This window comes from Ascidiella aspersa, chromosome 4 (genome assembly GCF_963924565.1).
Source record: "Ascidiella aspersa chromosome 4, kaAscAspe10.2, whole genome shotgun sequence".
NCBI lineage: Eukaryota > Metazoa > Chordata > Ascidiacea > Phlebobranchia > Ascidiidae > Ascidiella > Ascidiella aspersa.
The window spans coordinates 33,459,948-33,486,412 of record NC_139450.1 but is presented as its reverse complement, the minus strand read 5'-3'; the positions used below and the strand labels follow the sequence as shown (position 1 = coordinate 33,486,412).

General features: G+C 42.9%; 1 protein-coding gene across 1 annotated transcript; it reads right to left on the bottom strand.

The window, feature by feature from the left end:
• Positions 1-392: 392 nt before the first annotated feature.
• LOC146157601 (uncharacterized) lies at positions 393-26,195 on the bottom strand. Its single transcript, XM_083388591.1, has 2 exons — positions 25,494-26,195; positions 393-2,772 (listed from the first exon to the last, which is right to left on the bottom strand). The coding sequence occupies exons 1-2, from the start codon at positions 26,107-26,109 to the stop codon at positions 1,427-1,429; spliced, it is 1,962 nt and encodes a 653-aa protein (XP_083244717.1). The 5' UTR covers positions 26,110-26,195; the 3' UTR covers positions 393-1,426.
• Positions 26,196-26,465: the final 270 nt, after the last annotated feature.

Below are 26,465 nucleotides of genomic sequence, written 5' to 3'. Positions count from 1 at the left end.
TGGCGGCTTTTATACGTCCGGGCAACACTAGCGTGGAGGGTAATATAACAATAGATACAGTGAGCGTTGTAAGTGGTACAGCAATACTGTTCGCACACAAAAGGGACAAGAGCATGAAAGAAAGCGGTTCTGTGGCACGAGTGACGTCATATGGTTCAGTAATTGCCGAAGCCTTAGCGTTTAATACCTGGGCCTATATTGAATTTTAGCCAAATTATTGTATTTTGATTTGCTAAAATGTATTTTTTTAGTTTTTTTTCGGCCGTTATACCAATTTGTTCATTGCCGGTTTTATTTTGTAATTAATAAAGCATTTTTTTTATGATATAAGGAAAAACAAGAGTTTAGTAATCTTAAGCCTTGATGTGAAATTAAATGTTTTATAGCACAAATCAAACTGGTATACTTTTATTCGAATTTTTTTTTCGCATTTTGCTAAAAAATATGGCACATGCGGTCACATAAATCGAGCAGAGGGGCAATCAAAAAAAGTGACAGAAATAAAACACTATGATTTTTGTTTAGCAGCAGAATCCTGTATAGTGAAACGTAGTGGCGTGTTGATATTAAACAAGGAGCATCAACTGAGAGATTATTTGGCAGTGTACTAGCAGTTTTTACCCTTCTTATCAACACACAGACACTAGGCTATCACTACTTGCTATACAAGGATGGCAAAATTGGGCGGAAAATGATTTTTACTGTTGATTATTATCATGGGTGGTGTGGGCAGTGGTTAGAGCATAAACTAGGCTGTCGTTTTACTGTTAAAATTGAGTTGCCAAGCTTTACAGTATTAATGTGGAGTAATTGTTTCAAATTCGGTTTTAAATCCGTTTAATGTTGGTTCACGAATGACGTATTATGTACAAAGCTGGGATTTTTTTTTAGAAAAATTATTTTAAAGTGAAAAAAAAAACAGCGTCAAAAATCTTTTGACAGTTTTTTTGGCAAAAATAAAATTTATATATAAAAAAAAAACTTCGTAAGAATTCTGGTCACGCGATCCAATAAAACGGGAATGTTCGGGGAGACAAAAAAGCTCCCTAAAAACACAAAAGCCAGCAAACCTTAAAACAATACGAGAACGAAATAATGAATAAACGAACGAAGAGGTCGGAAACACTATTGGAAAAAAAACGAAGAAACACAATTCAAGGGGATTCCCCGCCTGTTGGGTGGATGGTTTGAGGCCAAAAGTGGCAAAAGAACATAAATCGGGGAAAAAAGTCGTCGCTCTAACTGAAAAGTGCGCGGGAAAGAAAAAACAATAACAACAACAAAAACTGAAAATCAACGAAATGAATGCCAGCGATTCTGGGCTCCGCTGGCCGGCTTATGCTTTCTACTTGGGCCTAAACATTTGTTCGCGTACAACGAGCAGTTTGTTCGCGTTTTTTCGATTATTTACAAACAATGGGGCGCTTTAGTAGTAAGCGTTTACGTACAACGCCCTCTGGTGGTGAGCGACCGGAGGACTTAGGACATCTTCTTCCGACTCCGAACTGAGGACAGCATCCTGGTAGAACATGTCAGTCCTCTCCGACACCTCACTACCTCCGTCCGAAGAGTAACACAACTGGCTCCCCTCTTCCAATTGTTCCCCTGCCTCCGTGTATGACGTAACAGGGGGAACAATGGACATCTCGGCGAGGAGATCTCGCAGCTTCTGGTGGAGGAGGGCGTTCCTCTCGGCCAGCTTGGCTTTCTCCATTTCAAGAGCCATCTGATCCTGCTGGAGTTGAAGAGAGTGATCCCTCGCCTTCTTCAGGATGAGGACTTTGGGGGCTCGCTCCTGATCCAGGAGTTCCGGCACGAATCTGCGCAGAGTGTGGAAGGAGGCGCGGAGTCCCTCTCTTCTCTGACGCTCCAGGACGTTGTGGGCAGTCCTTATCTCCTCCTCAGAACCGCTGGATGCGGAGGTGGACTCTGTGGTGGAGCTCCTCGTCTTCTGCGGGGAGTTAGGGTTGCTGTCTCCGCAGGAAGAGCTTCCTGGGCTGCTGGTGGGTGAGTCGAACAAAGTGCTGGTGGAAGTTGACTTCTTCTTGGTCACTTTCTTCACCGAAGTCTTCCTTTTCTCAGTTTGCGTGAGCGCGTTGCCAGCAGCAACCACGAGGACGTCGCTCGCTCTTTGGAGCTGTTGAGCGGTTGAGACCTTCACAGGGGCGTTTATCAGCTGGGAGGAGCTCACCGTTGAAAAGGAGGTGGGTTTGTGGCGGACTCCGGTGTTGGAAACCATGGAGATGCCCTCCAGGGAAAGAAGGGGTCTTCTAGCTCCCTGAGGCCGGCTAACGTTGATCTCGCGCGCTTTCTTGGCAGGAGGGGGTTTAGATGAGGTTGTTAGTCGCATCACCGGATTGCTGTGGGACACAACCGGGCTGCTGCACCTCCTCTTGGTTACAAGGCCGTTCGATCCGCTCGTGGTGGTTGTCATGATGGGGAGCGTCTTCAGTTGGAAGTTGGTGGCCTTGGAATCGCCACCGGAGGATCGCACGTTGTTTATCACCATGGTAACGGTCTGCTGGCCGTTCCTCTCGCACCGGGAGACTTGAATCTTGGGCTTGGATGCTGCGCTGGATGAAGAGATCTTGTTTTCCTTGTTGGCTCCGTCCGAGTAATGCTTTCTGCTGGGAGTGACCAGGGCAAGCTGCCGGTGCCTCCCGTTCTGCCTGGACACAAGGGTACCAACGAACTTGCGTCCTTGTGAGAGCAGTCCAAGGGTCGTGGTGGTAGCTTTGGGCTTCTCGACTGTAACCACGTCGATTTCTTCGTCTGTGAAATAAGAAATGCACTTTAAATACTTTTGTGTAGGTAAAATATTGTTAAAACTGTTACTCTGTTATAATATGATAAAAAAACTGATAGGTAAATGAATATATCTAGTTGTTGGTCTCAAATCAATAAAGGGCATCATTGGCGTCGTAAAAGGAAATGCAGAAGTTATAAAAGAAGTGGGTTTGGATATTTCTGTAGAAATTTTTTACCTAGATTACAAAAGATTAACCGAAACCTTCATTTTTACCAGTCAGTATAAATAAAAGTAGCGTGTCAAAGCATGGCAATACAATTTAAATGATTAACAAACTACGTAGAAGCAAATGGGCCAATATTGACGACGAAAGTAGATTTGGCGAATAAATCCACTTGGGAAATCTAACGCACCAAATTAGTTTAAGAATTATGAAATGATTTAAATGCGACGACAACGAAGTGGTAAATCACAACAAGTTTGCGCATTTCAATGCCACTTAAACTTGCTGCTGTGCCAACTACAGAACGGTGATTAAGTCGGAAAAGTGATTGTTTTTGTGAAGGTTGTAATCATGCGTATTTTGCCGGAGGCTTCGCGTATGAACCAAAGCAGACACCACAAGGATTAAATTGCATATTTAAAGATGATTCAACTGTAACTATAGGTGTGTGCGTAACACGCGGCGATTAGAATATCTAACATATTTCGACTGAAACGCCAGGTTTTATCGATTTTCATCTGCGAGCACGAAAAATAAAGTGTTTGACGTTAAAAAAAGCATGATTACTTGTAAAACCAAAGCAAAAACAGCCAAACTTGGTGACCAGGGAGTCGAATAGCGCACAGTACACAACAGGTGGTTAGGGCTGTCGTTCACTTGACTTGTGTTACAAGGGTTTGGCATCTACGCTACTGTACAGCGACCAACTAAACCAAGTCGTCTTGTGATGGGTAAATGGCGAAGCACATCGTTCACAAACTGGTTATGAGCCGCGTACGTCATTGGTATGCCTCCGCCCATCAAGATAGCAGCGGACATTTGAACTTAAACCGGCGCAACAGCATTCAAGCGATTGTCGTTCTAACCGAGTGAGGAGTCGTGCCTTGCTCTTGCGAAATTTGCGGCTTTGGCGATTATGGCATTACGAGAAATAGCATCGCAACAACACACGAACAAATTTAACGCGGAGGCTTCGACACGAAATCGAGTAGAGACCTCAAACAAATACACAAATCTCGCACAAAGACAGTTGGACGTAGAATTAATATCAAAACCCATACACAACTAAATAGCACAATTTAAACGTTTCAAATAAATCTTAAGATAATGGCTGGAGGTTGTAGTAGGACGTTGTAAGAATATCAAAGCCCATACAGAAGTAGGAAGTAGGTAACATTTCGTTGATTCTTTTTCAACATAGCCACCTGTGTACGGTCTTTGATGTTTATTCTACGCCTAACTACAACCGCAAGCCATTATATTAAGATTTATTCAAAACGTTCACAAAATGATACCAACTTCTGTATGAGCTTTGACGTTCATTCCACATCAACCTAAATCTATTATGCTTAAGCTCATAAGACGAAAGTCAAATACGACATTTTTTTACGGTGAGTAATACTTTGCGCAAATACACCTGGTCGTGTTTTCAACTTGTGGCTTCCAATGTTACAGCTAATCACGGAAACGAACCGGCGTGTTTTACCAAACCGCGGAGTGTGTAATGTAAATCTGAAGGTCGTGTAAGATGCCGGTAAAAGCCGGGTTTTAAATCGCTAACTTCATCAGTGCCAAGCAAAATATCAAGTCAAGCACCTTTCTTCTACCCAAATAGAAGCGACCCCACTTAAATTGACGCACTTTGGTAATATTAAACGAATATTGTCAAATTAACATTTTCAAACGTAATGTTTTCCGAGTTGTCAAACAAAGATCTTTAAGCTAACTTCTGTTTAAATCCTATTAAAAAATAATTGTGTAAGTTGTCATAAATCGGCGACTTCTAAAGAGCAGTCTGTAGTTACAGGAGAGCGTTTTTTCGAATCAAATCAAGCGAAAGTTCGCAAAGCGAGGTTCTTAACCAGGTTCAATGCTTTCATGATCGCAAGTGTGTATTTGTTCCGCGGATCAGACAAGTAAGCCTTAAAAACACAGGTTGTAGGCGTCAAATACCAGCGTTCGAGGCATTTCGGCGATAGTTTATCTGGGGTAACTCTCTAACGACCCCAGATAACCGAAAAAGGGGCGTTGGGGTGCAAAAAGGCCCCAGTTTCCGCTACTAGACCTACAGGGGATTATAGCCTGAAGGTTGGAACGCGCAATTACGTTCTAATGACAGGACGCTGTTGGATTTGCGAAGCTTGGCAGGCGTAACATTACACAAGAAACGCGATCGAAAATTCGGCCAAGTTTCATGCTAGGAATCCAGTACAAGCCTCCACCTGTTTGTACAATCCCTAAAGCACATCGCAAGTCCCAGATCAGACAGGATCATGAGACCTTCAGCTGCAAGCAAGAGACAGAGCTCGGCTGTAGAGCGTGGCTTTGTGGCCCTTGGGACAACTTCACAGCTGGAACGCGTTCAACACAAACTCTCTACACTGCTTGTCGATTCTACGCACGCGCCTAATGCGGGATCACACCACTTCAACCAAGCGGTTTCGCAATTTCGCTCCATGTTGCATAACTCTATAAATGCTGGACGAATGTGAGAGGGATTAGGATTTTGACTTGGGGTCTAAGTTTAGAAGGTTGAAGTTTAATCTCGCGCAAATGGATCTTCCATCAAGTGCAACGTTTATTAATTTAAAACGCCAAGTCCGTTTCATAAAGAGGAGATACGGCGCCACGAATTGTTTAACAAGATTTGATTTGAATGGCGGAGAGCGAGCTTTAGGCTTGACGAGTGCTTTGTACAATGTTCGTGTCTGGTGCTCTTGCATAACGACCAAACACTTCTGACAAATGTTCGCAAACGTGCTTCACGCCACCTCAAAGCTATTGACTGCCTATATCTCGCTGTGGCCGCCCCAACACACAATGAACTTAATATTGCACTGACGCCCATTTGACCAATAGCGCACGGCATTGTGGCAGCTTCATGTCGTCTTTGTACAAACACTAAAAGCCCTTTATGATTGGTTTACATGGGGATGGTGTGGATTTACTGAAGCCGATGCAGCAACACTTAAAGCGTTTTACGCGACTTATTTTGTCTTTTATTAGATCATAGAAATTCCGACTCTAGATTGTAAAAATGCCGGAGAAATAAGTTTGAAAAGGTGATTTGGTGTGTTCTATGGTTTTACAGTGTACTACAGAAGGAAATAAACTCGATAATAAAATGCTTGGGGCATGACGTATTTAACCTACAGTGGTTCAAAAGCTTGAGTGAAATTCCAGGCTTGCACATGAGTTAAGGCAATTAGCGCAATTTGTAAGCTGCGCTCAATTCCCCGTGGATGCTTACGCGAGCGTTTTCTCTGATTGCGCGCGCGACGTTGGTATTTTGATTGTACACGTCACAATGGCGGCATGCCTACAGCGCATGTGCAGAGCCGAAAGGGGCGTGGATTCTCGCTGTAGTGAGGCCAAATAAAGCTGTAGTGAGGCCAATAAATACCAAAACCACTTAACCAGGTAGCATTGTGCGCACGTTCCAATACTACAATATGCTTTTCTACGTCATAATCGGTGATTGTTGTAGTAAGAATGAGAACAAATATCAAAGTTCTTACATAAGTAGGTTTACTTTATACTTCTCTAAGTAAGGTGACCTAGGTAAAAATTGCAAAATTATTGAAAATATTGCCACAGTATTTTCTTATTAAAAATGATATGTGAAAAAAAATAACAGACAGCTTCACAATCTGTTGTGACGACACGAAAAACGTAAAACAATGCCTTACAACCGATTTTGTTAGTGATACATGTGTCTGGCAGACTTCTAATGCTGACAAACGACACCAGCGATTGGTAATCGACTGGCCAAAGGGGTTTTAACATTGACCTTTCGCTACTGCACCTGTCGCAAAATTACCAGCACTTTTCACGTTTTAACGCAACATCAATAGATGCAATTTAACTCAACAGAAAATAGTCTGCTTTTTCAACTCATGTATTTAACTCGATTGCGTTATTTTCAAAACATATTTTTCCATACATTTTAACTTGATCAATGTTTAACTTTATTATTATAACAGCATAAAATCGCTTAGCTAATACAACTGCCTAATCAGTTGTATGTAAGAGTTAAATGCACAGGTATAGAACTATGGCGTTACCTTAAGGCATCAATGGACAATTTAAAATTGAAGCATTAAAGGACCTAATTTATCAATCACGACGTATTTGTAAAGGCCACAAAACACAACATAACTAGAAACGCAAGGTAGCATCATTACTTGCAGCCCAAAAAGCAAGAGCGAAGTTTACGAGTGGAAATTACGCTTCAAAGAAAGCCCGTGTGGCAGATGGCAGACGGAACAGGGTAAACACTGCCAGTCTGAGGCACAGAAACAGGGCTCTATGATGGCCGAATGTCGCCAGCGATAAGATTTCGACGACGATGTGTTGAAAATGCACAGCGGGGACATCTGGCAGGTAGAGGCGGCATGCAGGGGATTTACACTGGAAGGTTTTTGAAGCCAAACCGCAACATCAATTTAGAAACTGGCGGCCACCCTATGTGCACACGGCTTCCAGGTGAAGCCTGTGGCTTTAAATTACTCGAAATTGCCCGTTGCGACGCAAATACGCGACCAAACGCGTTCTGGCAAATACAAGCGGGTTATTATTTGCAAAATAAGGCGCGCGACGATTAAATGTTGTCATTTTGTACCGGGTTTATTTGCCATTAAGCAAAGCATCTGGATATTGCGAGCGAAACAGAATTATGCGCAGTTGTTATCGAATAAAATCAAATAGCTTGAAAAGATGACGTTTTGCGATTTAACTCTTGGTCAGGGTGTGGGGTTCTTTCTGTGTAACGCGCGTATACGAGACAATCGCTAAAAACGGCAACAACAGCCGGACCCAGAGTCGGACAGCAAAATAATTCCGGGCGAGTGAAAGGACTTGCGCAACATATGGCCCTCGGCGCATCTAATGAAATTATTAACATAAAATATATCGCGGCCCGCCTACTTCAAATGACAGCGCGAAGAAAGGCTCTATGTCACGGTTATTAGCCGCAGGCCAACGGCGAAGTAGGCTCACTGTGGGTGCCTTACTTCAAACTGGATAGAACTTTGATCGAAGCGGCCTTCGCTGCATAAATCGGCGACAATTCTCGCTAAATAAATCCCCAGACTAGTATTAGTCAGCTGACGTCCCGGCTAGACAAGCTCTTATTTTAGAGCCAGGCTGAAATTTACTGGAATTAAAATGAGATTGATAACTGTAAAAAAACGGCAATTTGCACTAAAATAGCTAAAAAATGGAAACGTTTGACCAAAAACAATTTAAACTGCAAAAATTTCGCCGCTTTATTTATTAATAGCGGCTCGTAATTGCAATAAAAATTTCTTAATTATGACAACAAAAAACTTGGAAAATAAGTACTGTCTGATAAAAAAAAAAACGATTGCAAAACCTGGATAAAAACTTTGCAAAAAATTCGCGCAAATAAGTGGCAGACTTGGCGTAAAAAAACGAATATGTTGCTCATGTTGCAAGTTGAAACAAAGGCACTTCCTTTTAGGGTTGCGGGGCGCGATTTTCCCCAGACACTATCTCGCTTGCACAAGCAGCAGCAGTTGGTCGGCCGGTGTCAAATTCGCCCAAGAGTCTGCTAAACTTCTCGGCAAACGAGGCCTTGCCTTGACGGAAGCGGAGGCGACCCAGAGAGCGTGGGAATATAAACGAGGGTCTTAACTTACAATAAGCAAATCAAGCGTTCTGGCGCCGAGCCAAGACTTCCATCGAGCGTAACGTTGAAGCTCTGCGGGAATTCTGGCTTGCGAGGCCGCTGACATGAATGCTGCTTCTACATGAGGACGCGTTAAAATAAGAGGCGGGTTGAAAAATGCGCTGATTCACGTTTTCTTGCGTTTGCGAGTCTGTTTGGACAGTTCGTAAGTTTACATGGCTTTTGAGACAATCGTTTTTTCATCTCTTTTATTAAAATACGTGCACTAATTTAGTATTATATTTCCGCACATTTTTGGCACAAAAAATTGAAACGTTATAAGCGGGCAATGCAAAGGGATAATTTATCGAAAAAATTCGTGGTTTAAAATGTATTTTTAGCTACATAGAGACAACGCACATCTAATTAAATGGCCAGCGCAAAGCGTCCAGCAGTTATCTCAAAGGGATGGTTGCAGAGCGCTGGAGCTTTACCGTTAATCCTGAGGTCATCGGTCATGATCTTTTACCGCCCTGCTAGCTCGTCTCACACTAGCGCTGGTCAGGCAAATTGGCGTGTGACAGCAAGTCGTGTAAAACCTACGCATACCTCACCAGAAGTGCGGCAAATACGGGCTCTGGTGTGCTTTTAAAGTTCGTTTCGTGGAGGTCTTGGTCGTATTTTAATTTTTGCGTGGATCTAACGTTTTAGGGACAATAAACCATCAAATGTTTAAATTTAAAGGTTTATTAAATAAGCTATTGCTGCCAGGCTTAATATACAACCCAATGTTACTCATCCAGCAGTTTTATATAATAATCAATCGACGTTTCGACGTCCTATAGGACCTATACAGAACGCCTTTTTTAAGGTTTATAATACCAGCAAAACGTTGGATCCAAGAAAAAGAACTATTTTTATAAGGTGTTTTAAGAGATTTTTTAACACAAAATACGACCATCAACCAACTTAAAATGTTGCTAGACTGATTTACGAGCCGTTCAACCAATTATTCTAGCCAGCCGCTGATTTTTCTGTTTAACGCCGCTTATTAAGTGTTTAAGATTAGGAGTTGGTTTGGGTCTCCCAATAATAAACACGCCGCATTGAAAATAAACAAATTACATGTAGTTTGCGCAAATCGTCTCCGCAGCAGTTAACGCGGCAATTGTGGTTTATGCTCTTTAAAAAGGCGATTTGTTAATAACTAACCACGCATTGCCCTAGTTACCCTTCGCCCGTAATCCATAGACAAGCGCCGGCAATTTTTAAAGGCAATTTACGAGAACAAACTACACACGATTTCAAACGCTTTAAGCTCCCAAAAGTGTGCCATATTGGCCGGCGTTGCGTCAGAACATATTCAAGCCCAGAAGGCGTCTATGTGGAAGGCATTAAACTACTCCGGTTACAGTAGAGAGATCAGCTTCACACAAAGCGTCCGGCCTATTTTTCAGGGGGGCAAACTCCCCTGTTTTCACGCGACCTGGCCAAAAACACGCCCTGATAACTTCGGCTTAAGCGAAATAGCTGCTCACGCTTTAGAAGCCTTAATGGGAGCAAGCCCCGAAAAGAAACAATAGAGAGAAACGAATGTTTTGCCGCTGTCCATTTCCGTCAAGCCATTCCGTCAGTCAACACTATGGTAAGGGGATCTGTGCGAAAGAATGCTAGCAACTAGCGTTGGGAGGAATTTAAGCAGCATTTCTAACGAACCTTGTCGTGCTCGGAAAACGCAGCACCACACTACTTTGGTTCGGGGGTGTTATCACTTCAAGAATTAAATCGGTCATTTTTTCCTTTGGCTCCTATATTCAAATTACTTGTATGTATATGTGGTATTTTTTCTAATTTTTTTAATTGCTTTTAAAATTTCGATTTTACAACTATGAAAAATAAAAAAAGTCTGATTATTCAATCAAAATACCATTTAATTTCTGTTTAACCACAAAAAAATCAGTAAATGTAAAACGGGTTAGGTTTAATTAAAAAATGCCCGGCCAATTGTGTTCACATTTCCGCAAAACCAAGCGGGTTAAAATACAACCGACTTGAGCTCGAAAAAAATTCTCGCGAGACGCCAGCTTCGTCATGCTTGAGCGCCGACGGGGCAAACAATGTAGGGGGGTAATCTGGGCCATTTAAATACAGGGGGGGGTCAGTCGGGTTCGCGGACCACCCGCTCGTTTGCTTGACCGACTTTGTAGAATGGACTACAGCGCTGAAGTGGACATTGGACAGGGGGAAGGCTTAAGTATGTATAAAGGTAACCTGGTCTTGTACAAGAGTTACAGATAGATTGGCGCTAGCTTATAACTTGTGAATATTGTCAGGGATCCAAAAATGACAAATTTGTCTAAGTTGCGGGAAATATCGCTGTTTTTTGGTAAATAGGTTTAAGGCGGTTTTCAGTATTACGGAAACCCAACAAGGATAGTTACAGCAAACACGATTATATTCCGCCAAAAACAACATTTTACCTTCTAATCTCGAAATACTGTTTTTTTTTTAGAAAAGCATCCCTAGCGAAGACACTATCAAACGAGTAACGCATCATTCAAAAACTTCGACCGGCCTTCAAATAGCGAAGAAGTGCATAACGACAGGCCGTGTTCACTTTAAGGGGTTGGGAATGAGAAGTAGCTGGGCTTGGAACTAAAGCTCTTTACAAGGCACTCGCCCAAACATGTGAGCACCAGCATGTTGCTCTCCACAACATGGAGATGTCCGCTCTCCACTATTCGTGTCAACAGTGGTACGCTGTCACTACAACTAAGCACCGGGGGGGCAGGTGTGGACGCGAGAAGGCCGTTGTGGCGTCACAGAACATTTTTGTAACGTTACTTTATATTCAGATGTTTACAAAATGCTTTTACTTAGTTCTTCGAAATAATTGAAATCCCTTTTAAGTTTCAAAACAAAACCACGATGCAAGATATAATTTGAATGGGAAGTATGTGCTAAAACAAACATTTTTTTTACCCGAAAATTAACTTTAAAATAAAGAGAGGGCGCGTTAAAACTTCCTTACGAATCTAATTTTTAGAAACACTGCTTTATAGTGTAAATTAGCCATGCTAATGTTCGCTCAAAATTGCTTAAAACCACACAACTGAACAATGTTAACGAGGCCGCCGTATATTCTGCGTTCTTGTGCTTCTCGGGCGTATTCCGGCGACTAACGTGTTCCGTTTGTTTGAGGTTGCCCGAATCTCAGAGATCTAGTGCTAACATTGCTGCTTCGGCGCCGGGAAATGGCCTTTGGCTTCAACGGTTTCTCGCCGAAATTTACGAGAAATCAGCAAAGTGAACGATTCTTTTGTTTTTTTCGTTGACGCTTAAAAGTAACAAACGAGTTGTCAAAAAGCTAGTTAATGATTCTCCGATATGGCTGGAGGTTTTAGTTAGACGTAGAATGAATATCAAAGCTCATACAGAAGTATGAAGCATTTTAAACGTTTCGAATAAATCTTAAAATAATGGCTGGAGGTTGTAGTAGAAATATTAAAGCACATACAGAAATGAAATAAGGTTGAAAAGGGATAAAGAGTTATTCGAAACGCTAAAAATAATACCTACTTCTGTATGGGCTTTGATATTCTTACTGCGTCTTAGCGATTTTCGTTTTTCTGGCTATGAATGGCTGATTTCGCGCGTGATTATCACGCCACATCCATCCGGTAAACATGGATTGCTAGAAATTTGAACCTGATCCTGTGTTCCTGTTTGCGAGTTGCCCACTTTCCACAAGTTTGCATCGAAACAGAGCATAAAGCAGGCGAGCGGAGTTGATTAACGACACAAAAACGCTAACACGACGCCATGACAGTCGCTGTTTTCTGGTTTCCAATTGCAGCGCGTTCAACAACGCCAGGGCGGTGAGATGAATGGAGCGAAGCAAGGGCGCATGGAAAGATTTTTATTAATCACTACGGGAATACAGGATGGAAGTAGGCGCCATGCGACGCCGTTCGGGCTCAACTAACAACACGCACGCTTGCGGTGGAGCTATGCCGCCAAAACCGCTACTGAATGAATGACAAGCTAAAAAATACGCAACTTTGTAATTTTCTTCTGTTTACTACTGTAGAGATCGTGCGGGCTTCGATAACTTTATCAGAACAGATGGAATCAGAAAAGTCGGAAAGGAACGCGTCAGTTTAAAGTGTGCGTTGGATATGTCGCCATGAATGCGTAGTTTTTGTTCTATTTGGTTTTAAGGTTTATCGCGAAAACTCAAGGTAACAAGATTTTCTTTCTTAGATGCAGTACACAGGGTAAAAAGTATTTCTTTAACTTCAACCAAATAAGTTTTGCGAAAACTTAACCCTACGCAAACCAAAAAAACGGTTTAAAAAGGGCTTATCCATCTAAATGCATAAAAATCGCAAAACACTCAAAGGTGATTTAACAAAAACAACACAAAAAAATTCAACACAAACAAAAAAGCTCGTTTAAGTGAAACGCTAAGGTTTTCACACGCTCAAGAAACAACCAGCGTCAAATTGTTTTCTCTACCTTTCCTTGCTAAACGTTACGTCGCCTCTGGTATTTGAAGGGCGCACCGCACTCTTGCGTCACAATGCTCTGTGTCAAGTCACAATGCGAGGTGTTAAGTCGCAGCACCTTGGCCGTGAAAGGGGGCTACTTGAAACTGGGGTCCGTGTAAGTGGGTTAAAGGGGCGAATGGGGACACACTTACCCACAAAGTAGAAATACCCGCGATTAAAGGCCTGCAATATACAACAACAATGCGACGCCTGTTGAGCCTCAAAGAGCGACACTCAAAGGTTAGTTTTGATAAGGCAGAGTGTGGGAACTTATGCAGTAAACAATTACAAAAGTCAATCACCACTTTCAGTTGCAAAACATTGACTGTTAAAAGCTTATTACACAAATTATAACTAACAAAAATTCGAAATTGTCAGCTGGAGATCTGTATCAGCTATAAGTTCGACTTCAGCTTTCAAAATGCGACAAAAAACACAGACAACCGGAAAACGCAGCAAAACCTCATTTTTGTGATCTAATTCCTTGTGCATTCGCTCAACGAGGCGCCGGGTGGCCTGGTGAGTCATTTGGGCCAAACGGCGCCCAGGGAGCGGTTTACGGAACCGCCAGCACCCCGTAAAAGCAAGATGGCCGCCGCTTGTGATGATTTAAAAAGCACTGACTCACACGACACAAGTGCCCGCTGTGACGTCACAAAGCTCCAGCTGGTTCAAGTCAGTTCGAGCCGAGCATTTCGAATCAAAACAATTGCTTTGGTTGGACGCTGAATGGCTCGGTCTGACCGTAGGCGGCGGGCGGAAGTTATGCTATACCCACGGGGGCAAGGTTTAAGCCTCCATAAGTGAACGCGTGAAATCAAAGAGGTCTGATCGTGGCCCAATGCGGATAATTACCAACTTAAACGGGCCGGAAAAATTATTCTCGTGTCTCTATGTCAATATAAGGCGAAACCACTTTTCCGCGTATCGAAACAGTGTAAAAAAGCAGTAAAATAAACACAACTGTCGATGTGCTTGTAACTACTTTATCATCGCAAGTAATATGGAAATGAAGTGAATCTTACCAATGCTTAATCAGCAAATAGCAAGCCGCGTGAAATTGAGAGTATGCGCGTTTGTAGCAACTAAGCCTCGGTAAAAAGTCTTTACTAATTTGAGCCCCATTGAACCTGTTTGGGAATTATAGAATTTAAAACACGTATAGAGTGACTGTGTAACGACTGGTCCCGAGGGCTTAGGCAAAAATGCCTCACGAACTTTAAACAAAAAGCCTCTGAAAGAGACGCGAATGCGCAGCGGAAATTCGCCGTATGCTCTCGAGATTGGCATGAAAGGGAAATCGCTCCCAAAGCCACGGCCTGCCGCTTTTAAACGAAACACGCAACTGAGGCAAACTATTTCGTGCAAATCGCGCCACACAATTAACTGTTGTATTGCGGTTGCGACATCGAAACAGCTTTAAACGTTATTTTTTTAAAAGCAATTGATATTGTGCTTCATCGCTGCGCCGAAATAAGTGAAAGAGCTTTAGAAATGTGCTGAAAATACGCTGGAAACTACATCGCTATTCCATTAACGTCCTATCGTCACATGTGGCTTGTTTGAAGGACTTTGTGTTACGTCCGACACTCCACATCTTGTGCTAGAGTGTCGAAAAGCACCCGAGACCGACATATTTCGCATTCTCGCGCTGCAAGGTAATTTGTATTGCCCTCGAAGGCAAGCTGGTTCCGTTTTGAGCGGATTCACAAAAGCTCGGGACTTCAGCGCTGCCTATAGGTGCTGCGTGTTTAGGGCGTTAGATCAACCACACTTGTGTATATTACCACTCGTGCTGACATCGTTATATAGGTGCGGATTGTTGTGCTTTCAAAGCCTGTGTTTGGATGGTCCGGGGTTTTTTTAACGCCCGAACGAACAACACCTGTTGCTTTCTTAGCGAGAAGTTACATTAAGGCAACAAGTTACAAAGCTAGAAAATATGCGGGGTTTTGATAAGACGCGTGGCCAGATAACACCTCGAGCACCAAAAGTTGATTTAATTTTCCGGTGAATTATTGTTCTAGTGGCAGGTGAGTCGCGTGTTGTACAAACCGCTAATACAACATTAGAGCGACGTGCCTGATAACCAACCTGTAGCTACATGCGGCGTTTATCCGCTGACCTAGATCTCTTACAACGCTGCAGACGTGAGAGGTTTGAGCGTGCTTGGCAAGTAGGTTTATAGCAACTTTTGAGGATTATTTAAACTCTTGAGAGAGGACGGAACAATTCAAGCCACCCTCAATTGAAAAGTGCACCATTGGCATCATTTCTAGCGTTACTTTAAAAGTCCCTTCTCAATAGCAGCTGAAGCCGACAACATTAATCGAGCCGTAGCACAACAAACATTTCAGCGGCAACAACATGACAGGATGTCTCGACATAAAAACTTTACAAGTCTGTTAGCTGACTCCAGTGATTCATTCCTTGTTTGCAATTCGCCCCAGTAAATAAAAATTTTTCACGCGGGCGTAAAAGGCATAGAAAAAGGTTAAGGCTAAAAGATGTTTGTCCAACATACGTTTTGCAGACAAGTGAAAAAAAAAATAGTTTTAATTTTTAAAGTTGCAAATTCACTGCGATTATGAGATACTTCAGAATAAGGGGCATTTTTTTTATTAAAACTGAATTTTAAGCTGTTAAAATGTGATTGTATTTAAAAATGAGAAATATAGAGTCTAAACACACTTAACGGCCAAATAGTACACGTTAAAATACCAACCACCACTTAAATACTACAGGGCTGGAGTAGTAGTAGCTAAAACCCGGAGTAGATGGCTATTGGTTGATTGGTGCGAACGTGCCGCAATGCGTATCTCAAGTGGCCGGAGCCGCAACGTTACTTCAATGTTTAAACTGGGAGGAGGTAGTAGATATGGAAGCAGCCTTTGGTGCGAAGAGAATATGGAAAGAACAGAACGGCTCTGTGTACTCTGGCCAGAGAAGCGCAGACTGTTCGCTGTGTGTGCAAGTTACGCAACACTCAACGCGGATTGCGAAACTATAGGCGATTACAAGGGGCGGTTTTCGATCGATTATGGTGGGGTACGATTGCTGTTTCGCGCAAAGGACATTGGAGTACACAAACCAAGCTGAAGACTTACACTAGTTTTTGTGGTTAATTTTCGGTGGAAACTGCTCATTTTTCTTTTAGGCGACTGAGCGCCTTTTGTCGTTTTTTCCAGCGGTTTCTACGAAGCCAAGTTTCGCGTGGAACAAACAACAGCATGCGGACTCGGGCGTCTGGCGAAAAAACGGTGGGAAGGCCTACTGAAACTTCTCGTATCAAGTAACATCGTGTTGCTGGAAAATTGCGGGCGGCCGAGGAAGTCGGGGATTGTCGGGGTAAGTAGCTCCGATTACTGCAAGCAGCTAACGTCGGCCTAGCGCCTACAGCGACACTTTTGACGGGCGATTGTGCCAGCAGGGAACCCTTCGCTCGCTCGACGCCGCTATTTAATAATTTAAAGGCACAGGAAGATACAGGGACAAGCATATGTTGTGCGCTCGAGCCTAGACTAGGCTAAGTGCCCGGGATCCGAACCCAGGCTCTTGTTGTTTTGGAATACACTTTCGGGCATAAGAAAATCAGAATACACAAATTAAGCAAAACTTGCTATTGGAAAAAGGGTATTCTGATTTTCTTGTTCAAAAGTTGCAAAAAGCGACAAATTTAACCCTAGATTCCGACCGTTTCTGCTTTACCTAAAATAAAGCTCTAAAACAAAACATTTACATTTTATATAATATTAGAATATTTTTTTCCAATTTTGAGTAATATTTCGCCAAGGAAATACCAAACATACAGAAAGAATCATACGCTAATATGTATTAAGGTTGTTTGTGAATCATCATTTTATGTGTCATAAAAATTTTATTTAAATGCACGGCAATGCAGGAGAAACACTTCCGCGCAAGTCGAGAAATGTGATTCGGAACGCGCGACCTTGTCGAGATAGCAGCCAGACAAGGGGCCGCCATTCCTAGCGCTCTGCAAAGGCAAAGCAGGGCCTTGATGTCCGAAATAGCGCCGCTTCCTTATAACACGATGACGCGCCTTGGGATATAAAAAGCTCGCGACAAGTTGAGGCACTTTTAACCGCGACCTGACCGAGTTTTTTGCCTTGTGGTCGCTATTTCGCAATCTCGCCGATTGTACGAGGTGCTACAAACACTATGAGGCCAATGCAAGCGCCGATCACTTCCACATACTCAAGGGAGGGGTCAAAATCAGCTCCAAGGGGGGATTACGACCCATACGCAATCTTTTAAATTAAAAAAATCGGCGTTTTTTTAAACGCGAAAAAAACGCATAGTTTAAGGTATTAAATTGTTGAAAAAAAACAGCATTTTTACGGCAATTCAAAGTAGAGTTTGGGTATGCTTAGCTTGCCAGCAACCCGCTTGCGTTGTGCTTCGCGCCAAATAGGGCTCGGGTTTTTGTGAATGGGAAAGCAAGATCCGGGTGTATGGGCGCGTATGGCTCGGAGCCGTGGTTTGGTGGTTTGCGAATGCTTTTAGGGCTCGTGTGGCTGTATACCACCGCTACTACCACGCTTAAACTGAGGAATATGTGTAAATGCATGCACACTACAAGTGGTAATTCGGTAAAAGTGACTAAACGCACTTAAACCCAGATTTAAACGATTTAGAATAAATATGAAATCCTTTATTAATACAATATCTGTTTTTAAACATTTACCATCGTTGATACACTCATTCTACGTATAATTACAACCTCCAGCCGAAACGGAGTTTGAACGCTTCAATTATGAAACAAAACATTTTAACCACGCCCAAAGATTATATAACTAAGAACAAGATTTTCCCAGTAATTTTGCCCAAATTATGAATGAACGGCGACAAGCTTCGTAACAACAACAGTACAGGGGTGGTGCGCGTGCACCATTAGCTTTTATATCAACAGATTAGCGCTGTGTGCCGCTTAAGTGAAGAGAGGGGTGCCCAATTCGAGTGGCCCATGGGTTTACTTGTGTCGGATTGGAGGAATGTATGTCAGCGGGCCACTTGTTTATTTGGCCAGCGGCTACCGGCTCTAGGGGCTGCTTCCTTTCAGAGCAGAGCCTAGCAAAGCAACACCGGGGAATCTAACATCGGCACAGGAGTAGTTGTGCGTGTAGCAAGTTGCCTTTTCGTGTCGCGGATATCCTGGGATTGGTTGCTTCTAATCGAGGTCAACAAAATGACACGGTGATGTCATTAGCGACATTGACCGCCCCCTTTAAACCAGAGCGGGGGGCTTTATGTGGTGTTTAATCGCGTTTTCCAGGGGGCAACAACACAATTACAACTTAACAACTTTCGCTTTTATGAAGTTCAACACAGTCTGACCTACAAATCCTCAAATAAAGGTCATGGAATCTAGTTTCATTCTAAATACGAACTTGTAGTCAATTCTTGTGTAAGGGCACATTTTGCTGTAATTTTTACAGTGTCAACACATCTACTGCTGTCTAACACTCAAAAATCCTTCATAATAAAGTCCGATCTTAAAGTCAAGTTTTGCAAGTCGCGAAATATGAAAGAACACGAACGACAGACAAAAAAAATATAGAAGAACGAGGTCAATTAAAGCTTGACGCCAAAAAAGTAAAAACTGGTTTCCTAAAACTCGCGTAAGTGTATGAAAGTAATCCGGAAATGCTGTTAACATGTTGAGCGCACTTACATAATTCGTCCCTTGCTAGGCTATAGGCGCTTGTGGGGAGAATGTAGGGGTTAAAACGCTAGCCGTGTCATTGCCTGGCCAGGATGTGACTTATTTGCAGCATTCTTGTTGTCGTAAGTTCACGAACTTTGTGGCGAACTTTTGGACTGAGGCGAGCCGCAGCGAAACAAAAAACACCATTCAAGTTAGGAAGGAAATTAAGGCCATTATCCAAAGTTGCTGCGATTGTGGATTTCAGGATGAGGGTGAATGCCATTAAAAAATCGCGTTTCTCACAAAAAACGGAGTTTTTCGCCGAGGACAAACTAGGCTTGTCGCATTTCCTATTGGCTGGACTTTGTTGATGTTGTTTTTTTGCCGAATTGTAAAACGCTGCCACGCGCAAAATAGCCGGATACCACGGCTATGCGTTTAAAGCGTTGCCTATTCACGTTAAGAACTGTGGCACGCGCGAGTTTTAATTATAATCCAAAAAAATGAATGAAAGCATCGCAGATGGCAGCGCTGTGCTGTTTTCGGGTATTTTAAAAAACGATTTTAATTTGAAGATATTCGAAACGTTCAAAGTGCCACCTATACTTCTGTATGGGCTTAGTTATCCATCTATTCCGTCTTTCTACAACCTCCAGCCGTTATGCTAGAAAGTTTAATTTTGAGTTTCGGTGGCGCGAATAGTCAAGGCCGGTTGGCGAAAAATAAACGGGAGAAATTGGATGAAAAATAAACATAAACATGGCGGTAGACGTGGTGGTACCGCGTCGCTCAACGCACAACGTGCAATGAATGGAAAGCGCAGGGTTCTGTTGCCTCAAAAAAACGAAGTCGCGTGCCAATTTAAGTGACTCGGTGAATTTCGGTTGGCCAAACAATCCCGGGCAAATAGGAAATATAGCGAAACGAAGTTGGCCTTTACCTTATCAAAACAGCCGGGACACAAACGGTGATGACAGAGAAGGGACAAATACCTCGCCCCACACGGTTTGTTAAACTTTCACTGTCGCCCCCGGGCAAACCCACTGGTCCATTGTGATGTCACGAAGCGTGGTGATTGTTGAGCGCGCGACGTGCCCCCCCCCAGAGGAAATGCACAACTGCAAAGCGGAAGGACCCGGCGCGTTTTTTTCCGGCGAAAGTCCGCAAAGCGAAACTTTGAAGGCGCTTTTTTCGCTGCCGAAGATGATGGGAGAAAATGAAGCGCGGCTGAATGCATGGGTTCCGCCCCAAAAGCAAACAAAACGGTCGCAGCACGGCATGGTATGGGTGAGCAAACAGGGGCACACAACACACAGGGGGTGGGGGTCTTATCACCCGGGATACGGAAGTAGGATAACGGAGATGATACGGCCAGTTAGCCTTGTATCGTCGCCCATTAAAAACACACAACTGTCGGGAGAGGCCGGTCGGCTCATTACTGCAGCAACAAAACGAATCACGGGCGAGTTATTTCTTTTGTAAACACGGGCCGCGTCAAGAGGTTGCTCTACAAAGCGCTGCAGAAGATTTATGTCGGTGAGAAGGCCAGACATCGCTCCATCACGTTTCGCTTTCATTTCTATCTCGCTTTTATTTTCATTTATTGCCAGTGAAGCGAATAAAGGGGCCGGCGCAAAAGTATTCGGCATTTTGTGGAGGCCGAAGCGGAGTGTGAAGATTAATATTGGCCTCGGCACAAAAGGAATTAACCTTCAACAGGAGAACTGGGTGGCCTTTGCTTACCAAATAGAAGAATTCTTTTATTCCAATTTTAAATCCCAGACGTTTTGGGGATAAAATTGGCCAAAAAAACTATCGATTTAATTCGCCCGTAAATTCGAACGAATGAACCTTTGAACTAATTAGTCATCATACTGAATGTTAAATCATATATGGAAAATGAATAAAGAGTTATGCGAAACGTTCAAAATGATACCTACTCCTATATGGGCTTTGATATTCTTACTATGATGTAATATAATTATTTTTAAAGTTTTTGTCAAGCTGCAATTGCAAAAAAGCCTTGCAACTTGCAAAGAAAACATTCCCAGCCTAATAAGGCGAGCTATTAATAAAATAATTAGGCGGCGAAATAAACCGCGAGATAACAGGCATAGTTTAAACACGGGCGAAGAATTAAAACTATTAGCTGCTCACAAAGCGAGAGTGTATCCACTTGTGCGAGCTACTATTTGCAACCTGCGACTAATTACACCTTAACCCGGTCACTCCCGCTTAATCCCAAACCTCCAAGTGCTTTTAAAGGGCACACGCTTAATGCTGCAACACAGAGAGAAAGCTCCAGCGCTCGGGATTTCTTACATTTTCCTCGATGACCGGTTTAATGTTGAAGTGGTAAATTGCCACCTTTTAAAGTTTCGCTGAAACTGCAGATTTGTGTTGAGAGATGGCAATTAAAACGCGGTTTTAGCAAGTGGACAAGCTTATGGCTGAATGGGGTTTACACCGGCTTAATTTTAAACAAACACATTTGTAATTAGTAGTGTTTTTTCGGCGCTTGTTTTACTCACGTAGGCATAAAAGACTGTGGATAAAGCTGAGTGGCAAATTTTGGTCAAACCTAGCGTTTTGGCTGTCAAAAGCGCCTACGGCCGGCCTCAATTCTCCAGGGGTTCCGCGTGTTTAAACCCCCGCATCATAGAGACTTGTTAGCGCTGGGCGTTTGTGAAAACGTAAGTTCGCTCGCAGTTTAGTCGTTTTTTTCGCCGTAGCCATTCTGCCACGCAGCTGTTTGCTAATATCGACCAGGGCCGATAAAAAATGCATGAGCAGAGGCAAATAAGTGCTTACGCCGGCAAAGCCCAAACCTAGAGCCAGCCAGGAAAACTGACGTGAAGCTAGCAAAACGCCGTCATAACATTACCGGCCGAAATAGGCCACACAAAAGCAAAGGAGAGGCCGCAATTTTGCGACTAACTGGATCATATTTTGAAGCGTTTGATTGGCGAAATGTTAAGCTGGTTGAACTAAGGACACGCGATCAAAAGCTCGACTATTTCGCGCTGGTTAATATTTCATGGCGTCTCGCCCGAATTACGTCATACCTCACATGACTGAACAACACTTTTTGAAGGCGTTTAACTTCTATTTAGAGATTTATCATGACCATATGGTGTTTTCGCTGTGCCATTTTTAGCTTTTTATTTTTTTAAAGTTGTCAAGTTGCAAATCCTGAATCTAATCAGGAAAACATGCAAAAAAATTGCTCAGAAACGTAACACGACCTATAATTAGAACGAGTCGTTTCCTAACAATGTAATTTAAACCGTCGGAAATAAACAAATGAAACTCTAACCGGGACGCTGCAATAGGATGTTAAAACGAGGGCAGTGATTAAGTTTCGGATGCAAAACGCCAACTAGTTCCTGGTCGCAGTGAAGTGTGGCGATCGCGCGCTAATGGCCGGGGTTCTGTGCCAGGGATTAACAGCTAAGAGTGGCGCTGTCGGAAAGCTTTCCAAGGTTGCAACAGTTGGAAGTCTTGCGATGAAACGAGCTAAGGCCGCTGCCTGGAATTCCAGAGAGAAAACGGAACGATTTTTTGGGCGGAGTCTGTTAAGTGCCACCGCTTTTACACGGCCTGCTATTTTTTGCAATTTTTGGTCATTTTGGGCACGAATTTAAGGTGGTAAAACAGGAATTAAATTAATGTGGCCAAATTTGACCTTTTGAGCTGAATGTTTAATGGTTTTAGTCAGACGCAAAAAAATATCAAAGCCCAAATAGAAGTAGGTAACATTTAAAAGTTTCGATTTTCCTCTTTATAAATTTTCAGCATCAATTTTTTACCTTGAAAGTGTCTAACAAATCTAAGGCGTTATATGGTTCTCCTAGTGGCAATAAGACCGGCCTTAATCATCCTGGAGCGCCAGCTTTGACGCATTCGGGCTAAGGACGGGCTAAACAGGGGCTAACAAAGCTTGGGGAACGCGGGTGGCCGTGACTTAAATGCCTTTCCGCTTGACCGAGTGCGACCGGCAAGAATAACATCAATGGGCGGCAGAAGTTGAAGGGAAACGAAGCTGCGAGTTGAGGCGGTGCCGTTCTACTTTGGGGATTTGCCAGGGCACTTTGTTGCCAGGTGAGGGGCGAGCGGGGCGGTAATGACCTTGGCCGAACGATGGGCGACCTTCTAATGAGAGGCGCGCCGCAGGGGGGCACCAAAGCTCCCTTTGAAGACGCAAGGCATTTTAGGTCCTGCATTTGTAACTGAGTGTACAAAAAAACAGCACTAACGCTTACAAAATAATATTAGAACAAAGCAGACATCATGTAAAAATTAAAATGTAATATTAAGTGCGTAGTTTGAATAACACATACTCTATTTCATTTAAAGTGAGCATAGTACAGGTAAAAATGAACCCCAAAACGTTATAAAGCGAAGCAGTGAAAATTTGTCGATGTATTTTTACTGTACAGGCCTGGATGCAAAGCAGAACAGTTTGTCGCCTCGGGGCAACCTTCGTGTCGGCAAACTTGAAACAGCAACAACATACGCGCAGCGAACACACAAGAGCAATCGCTCAATTTAACGTCGGGACTTTCCATGCGTTTTTTCGCCGGAAACTGGAGCGATCATAAGGTGCCTTAGTGTGCGTTTTATAAAGCTTCCAGCGGCGCTAAGCGAATCACTCTCTACTAACTTCCCGTCTGTTGAGATAAGGTGACTCATCATCGATCGCTTGTTCGCAAACAATGCCCGTTATTCGCTGACACAGTAGCGACACAACATATTGAGTTTTTGCAAGGCCACTACTACTGATCATTGCTCCTTGGGGACTGGAGTTTTTTTCTTTTTAACTTTTTCGCGAAATTTTATTTGCGGTTTGGCGACGGTGACGTAATCTGTCAAGGGCATTGTGATGCAACACAGACGCGGAAATTTTCGCTCGGCCTTGGCAACTGGCGTCCTGCTATTCCCAAATGGACGACTTAAAACGCGAATCACTGGAAACTACAAAACAGCTGCAGACATTTTTCCTTTAACCTGTGCGCGTTCCCAGCGGGAAGCTAGCATGAAGGCAAATTACGCTTCTTCTCTTCAAATTACGATTTCCCTTCGTGTCACGCCTGTTTGCCCAAGACTGTTTAGTTTACCGCTAATGTGCGCAATTGCTCCTAACAGCTCAAAATCATCGCATTGTAAAAGCAGTCTGGTGAGAAGTTTAAGCGGAAGGATCTTTCATGTTTGCAACTTGCAATTGAGTTTTGACTCTCACCATAAGCACTCATCTATCACGAACAGCAATTACCGCCACCCATAAAACGTGTCTCGTATCGCCAAGCGCAAGAAATCAATCGGCGGCGGGCGCCAAGAAAGGAAAGAAAGTCGGAAATGAATTAAAAAATCACTCGGCGTCCCACTGGGCGAACAGAGACGCGAAAGTTACGGTTTTTCATGCTCAGTTAACTTTAATGGACAAGCTTGTGGCGAGTAAATCGTTATCGGTGTAGGGGGTCACGGACGACCTGTTTCGCCACAATTTGGAGCCACTAACCCGGCTGTTGACACATCGCTTGGCGAGCTCTGTTCAAGCGAGCACACAGCGACGAGTGACAAGTTTTTGATAGTTTTTTCGCCAATCTTATCGCCGCAAGACCACGGCCAGTGCACACAACTTGAATTATTTATAAAGTAAATTTAAAATTTAGCTAATTTTTCAAGTCCTTTAATGAAAAATTGTCAATAAATTGGTTTTGCAATAAAATAATTAGGACAAACACACCGTAAAATGTAAACTTAATGTTCATTTCCAACTTGACCTTTTTTAAGATTTTACTTTTTTATCGCCGTGTTGGCCACTAAAAACACCATACAATTTAAAAATCGGGATTTAGTAACATTACAGAATACAGTTAAATGCCGTATGATCTGTTAAGTGAATCTAGGCGTAAACATCAATTGGCTTCGGGCGCCGTCTGCATTTAACGCATTTAAACGGGGCTGCGTCCAGACAAAACAAGCACTGAGCCGACCATTTCCGAAGCCCGCACAGGGAATGATTTATCTCGGCTGGGATCTCCAAGCCTTGGCGCAACCTGGGGCCACAACGTTAACGCCAGCTCAAAGGCCAGCTACAGTCGCTACTTCGTACGCTCAAGATGTCAATCAATTTGCCGCGACGAGTTAAATATAGCGAAGATGCGACACGATTCACACAACTAGCTACCAAGTTCGCTGTAGTTAAGTTTTAACGGGTAAAATTGTAAAGGTAAATGAATTTTAAAGTCTACGCAGCAACATGTAACTCTTTACATAGGTTTCAAAAAAAGTTTTATGAATTTTCCAAAAATATATACTCCAATTTGGCCTTTTAATACTTAGTTCTATATGGGCTTAAGAATTTCTTCTATGGTTAACTAAAACCTCAGTCATTATTTCCAACCTTATAAATACTGTTATACACTGTGTACACTGTTTTACAGGCATTTGGAGTATTTTAGTTACAAGGAAATCCTTGCAAATATCAAAGGTAAATATTACATAAAAGCCGTTTTTTATTGAAATGCCATAATTTCGAACTTTGTGCTTTGCAATTGACACCAGATGCAGATTGAAAATTATTAATTTTTTACACTTTTCACAAGTTTTTTGCGCAAATTTACCCTTCATTCTTTTCAAGCACAAAAAGCAAAATATCATGAAAGTTGACCAACCTGAATCGCTATGGCTGTCTCCACCGTCGCTACGTTGTCGTTTAAGGGCGATCGGCTTAGCGCATTCAGTCTTCCTCTCATTGTCGCTTTTCTGGTCGGGAAAGACAGCCTTCGGGTCAACGAAACCGTTGGCGGGAATTAGGCAGCTGGAAGCCGGCGAATCGTTCCTACAGCGCCTGGGCACCTCGGAGTGCGGTTTATGTCCGTAGCCGTTCCACATGCAATCTTTAATCAGTTTTTTGCCGGAGATGGCGTCTTCAAAGCTATTTGCGGAGTCTTCGTTGCTGTCGATGTAGTCGCTATCTTCGTGCGAATGCAGATATTCGTCCAAAAAGTCGCTGACTTGGTTTAGGGTGTCGTCGGCAGGCGGGCGGCTGAATATGTGATCAACTTCGCTGTCACTGTCCGATTCTGACGAGGTTGAGTGTTGTGGGGACAGCGGGGGGGTTATAAGTTCAAATTTCTTCCAGATTTCGTCGTTTGGGTACGAGCCAAGGTTGGATATGCAGGGCTGCTGGTCGTCCATCTCTGTGTAGAAGAATGGGCCAAGGCCGTCGTCGCAATGATTGGTGGACGGCATCATTTGGTGGTGGTCGCCTGGAGTAGTGGGCTTCATTATGCTCACTGTTATGCACCAGCAACTAATGCCGAATTAACCTGTACAAAGAAATCTTTAAGGTTAAAATCAAGCACATTTTGAGGATAAAATTGCAAACTTTTTTTAAAATCACAGAACACAAATTGTGTATGTATGTTTCAGTTTTCAACTTTAAGTTAATATCAAGTAGCAGTATTTTGTTGCTTTGCTAAAATTTTTATTGATTTTTTTAACAAATTGCTGAAAATCGTTTATACATGTTACCGAAAATGTTTGTTGAACGCATTCTAGCTTAAAGCAGTAAATTAAAACTGTGAAAATACTATGCTGACTTAAAAAGTTATTTTGCTAAACTAAACTCAAACAGCATCTTT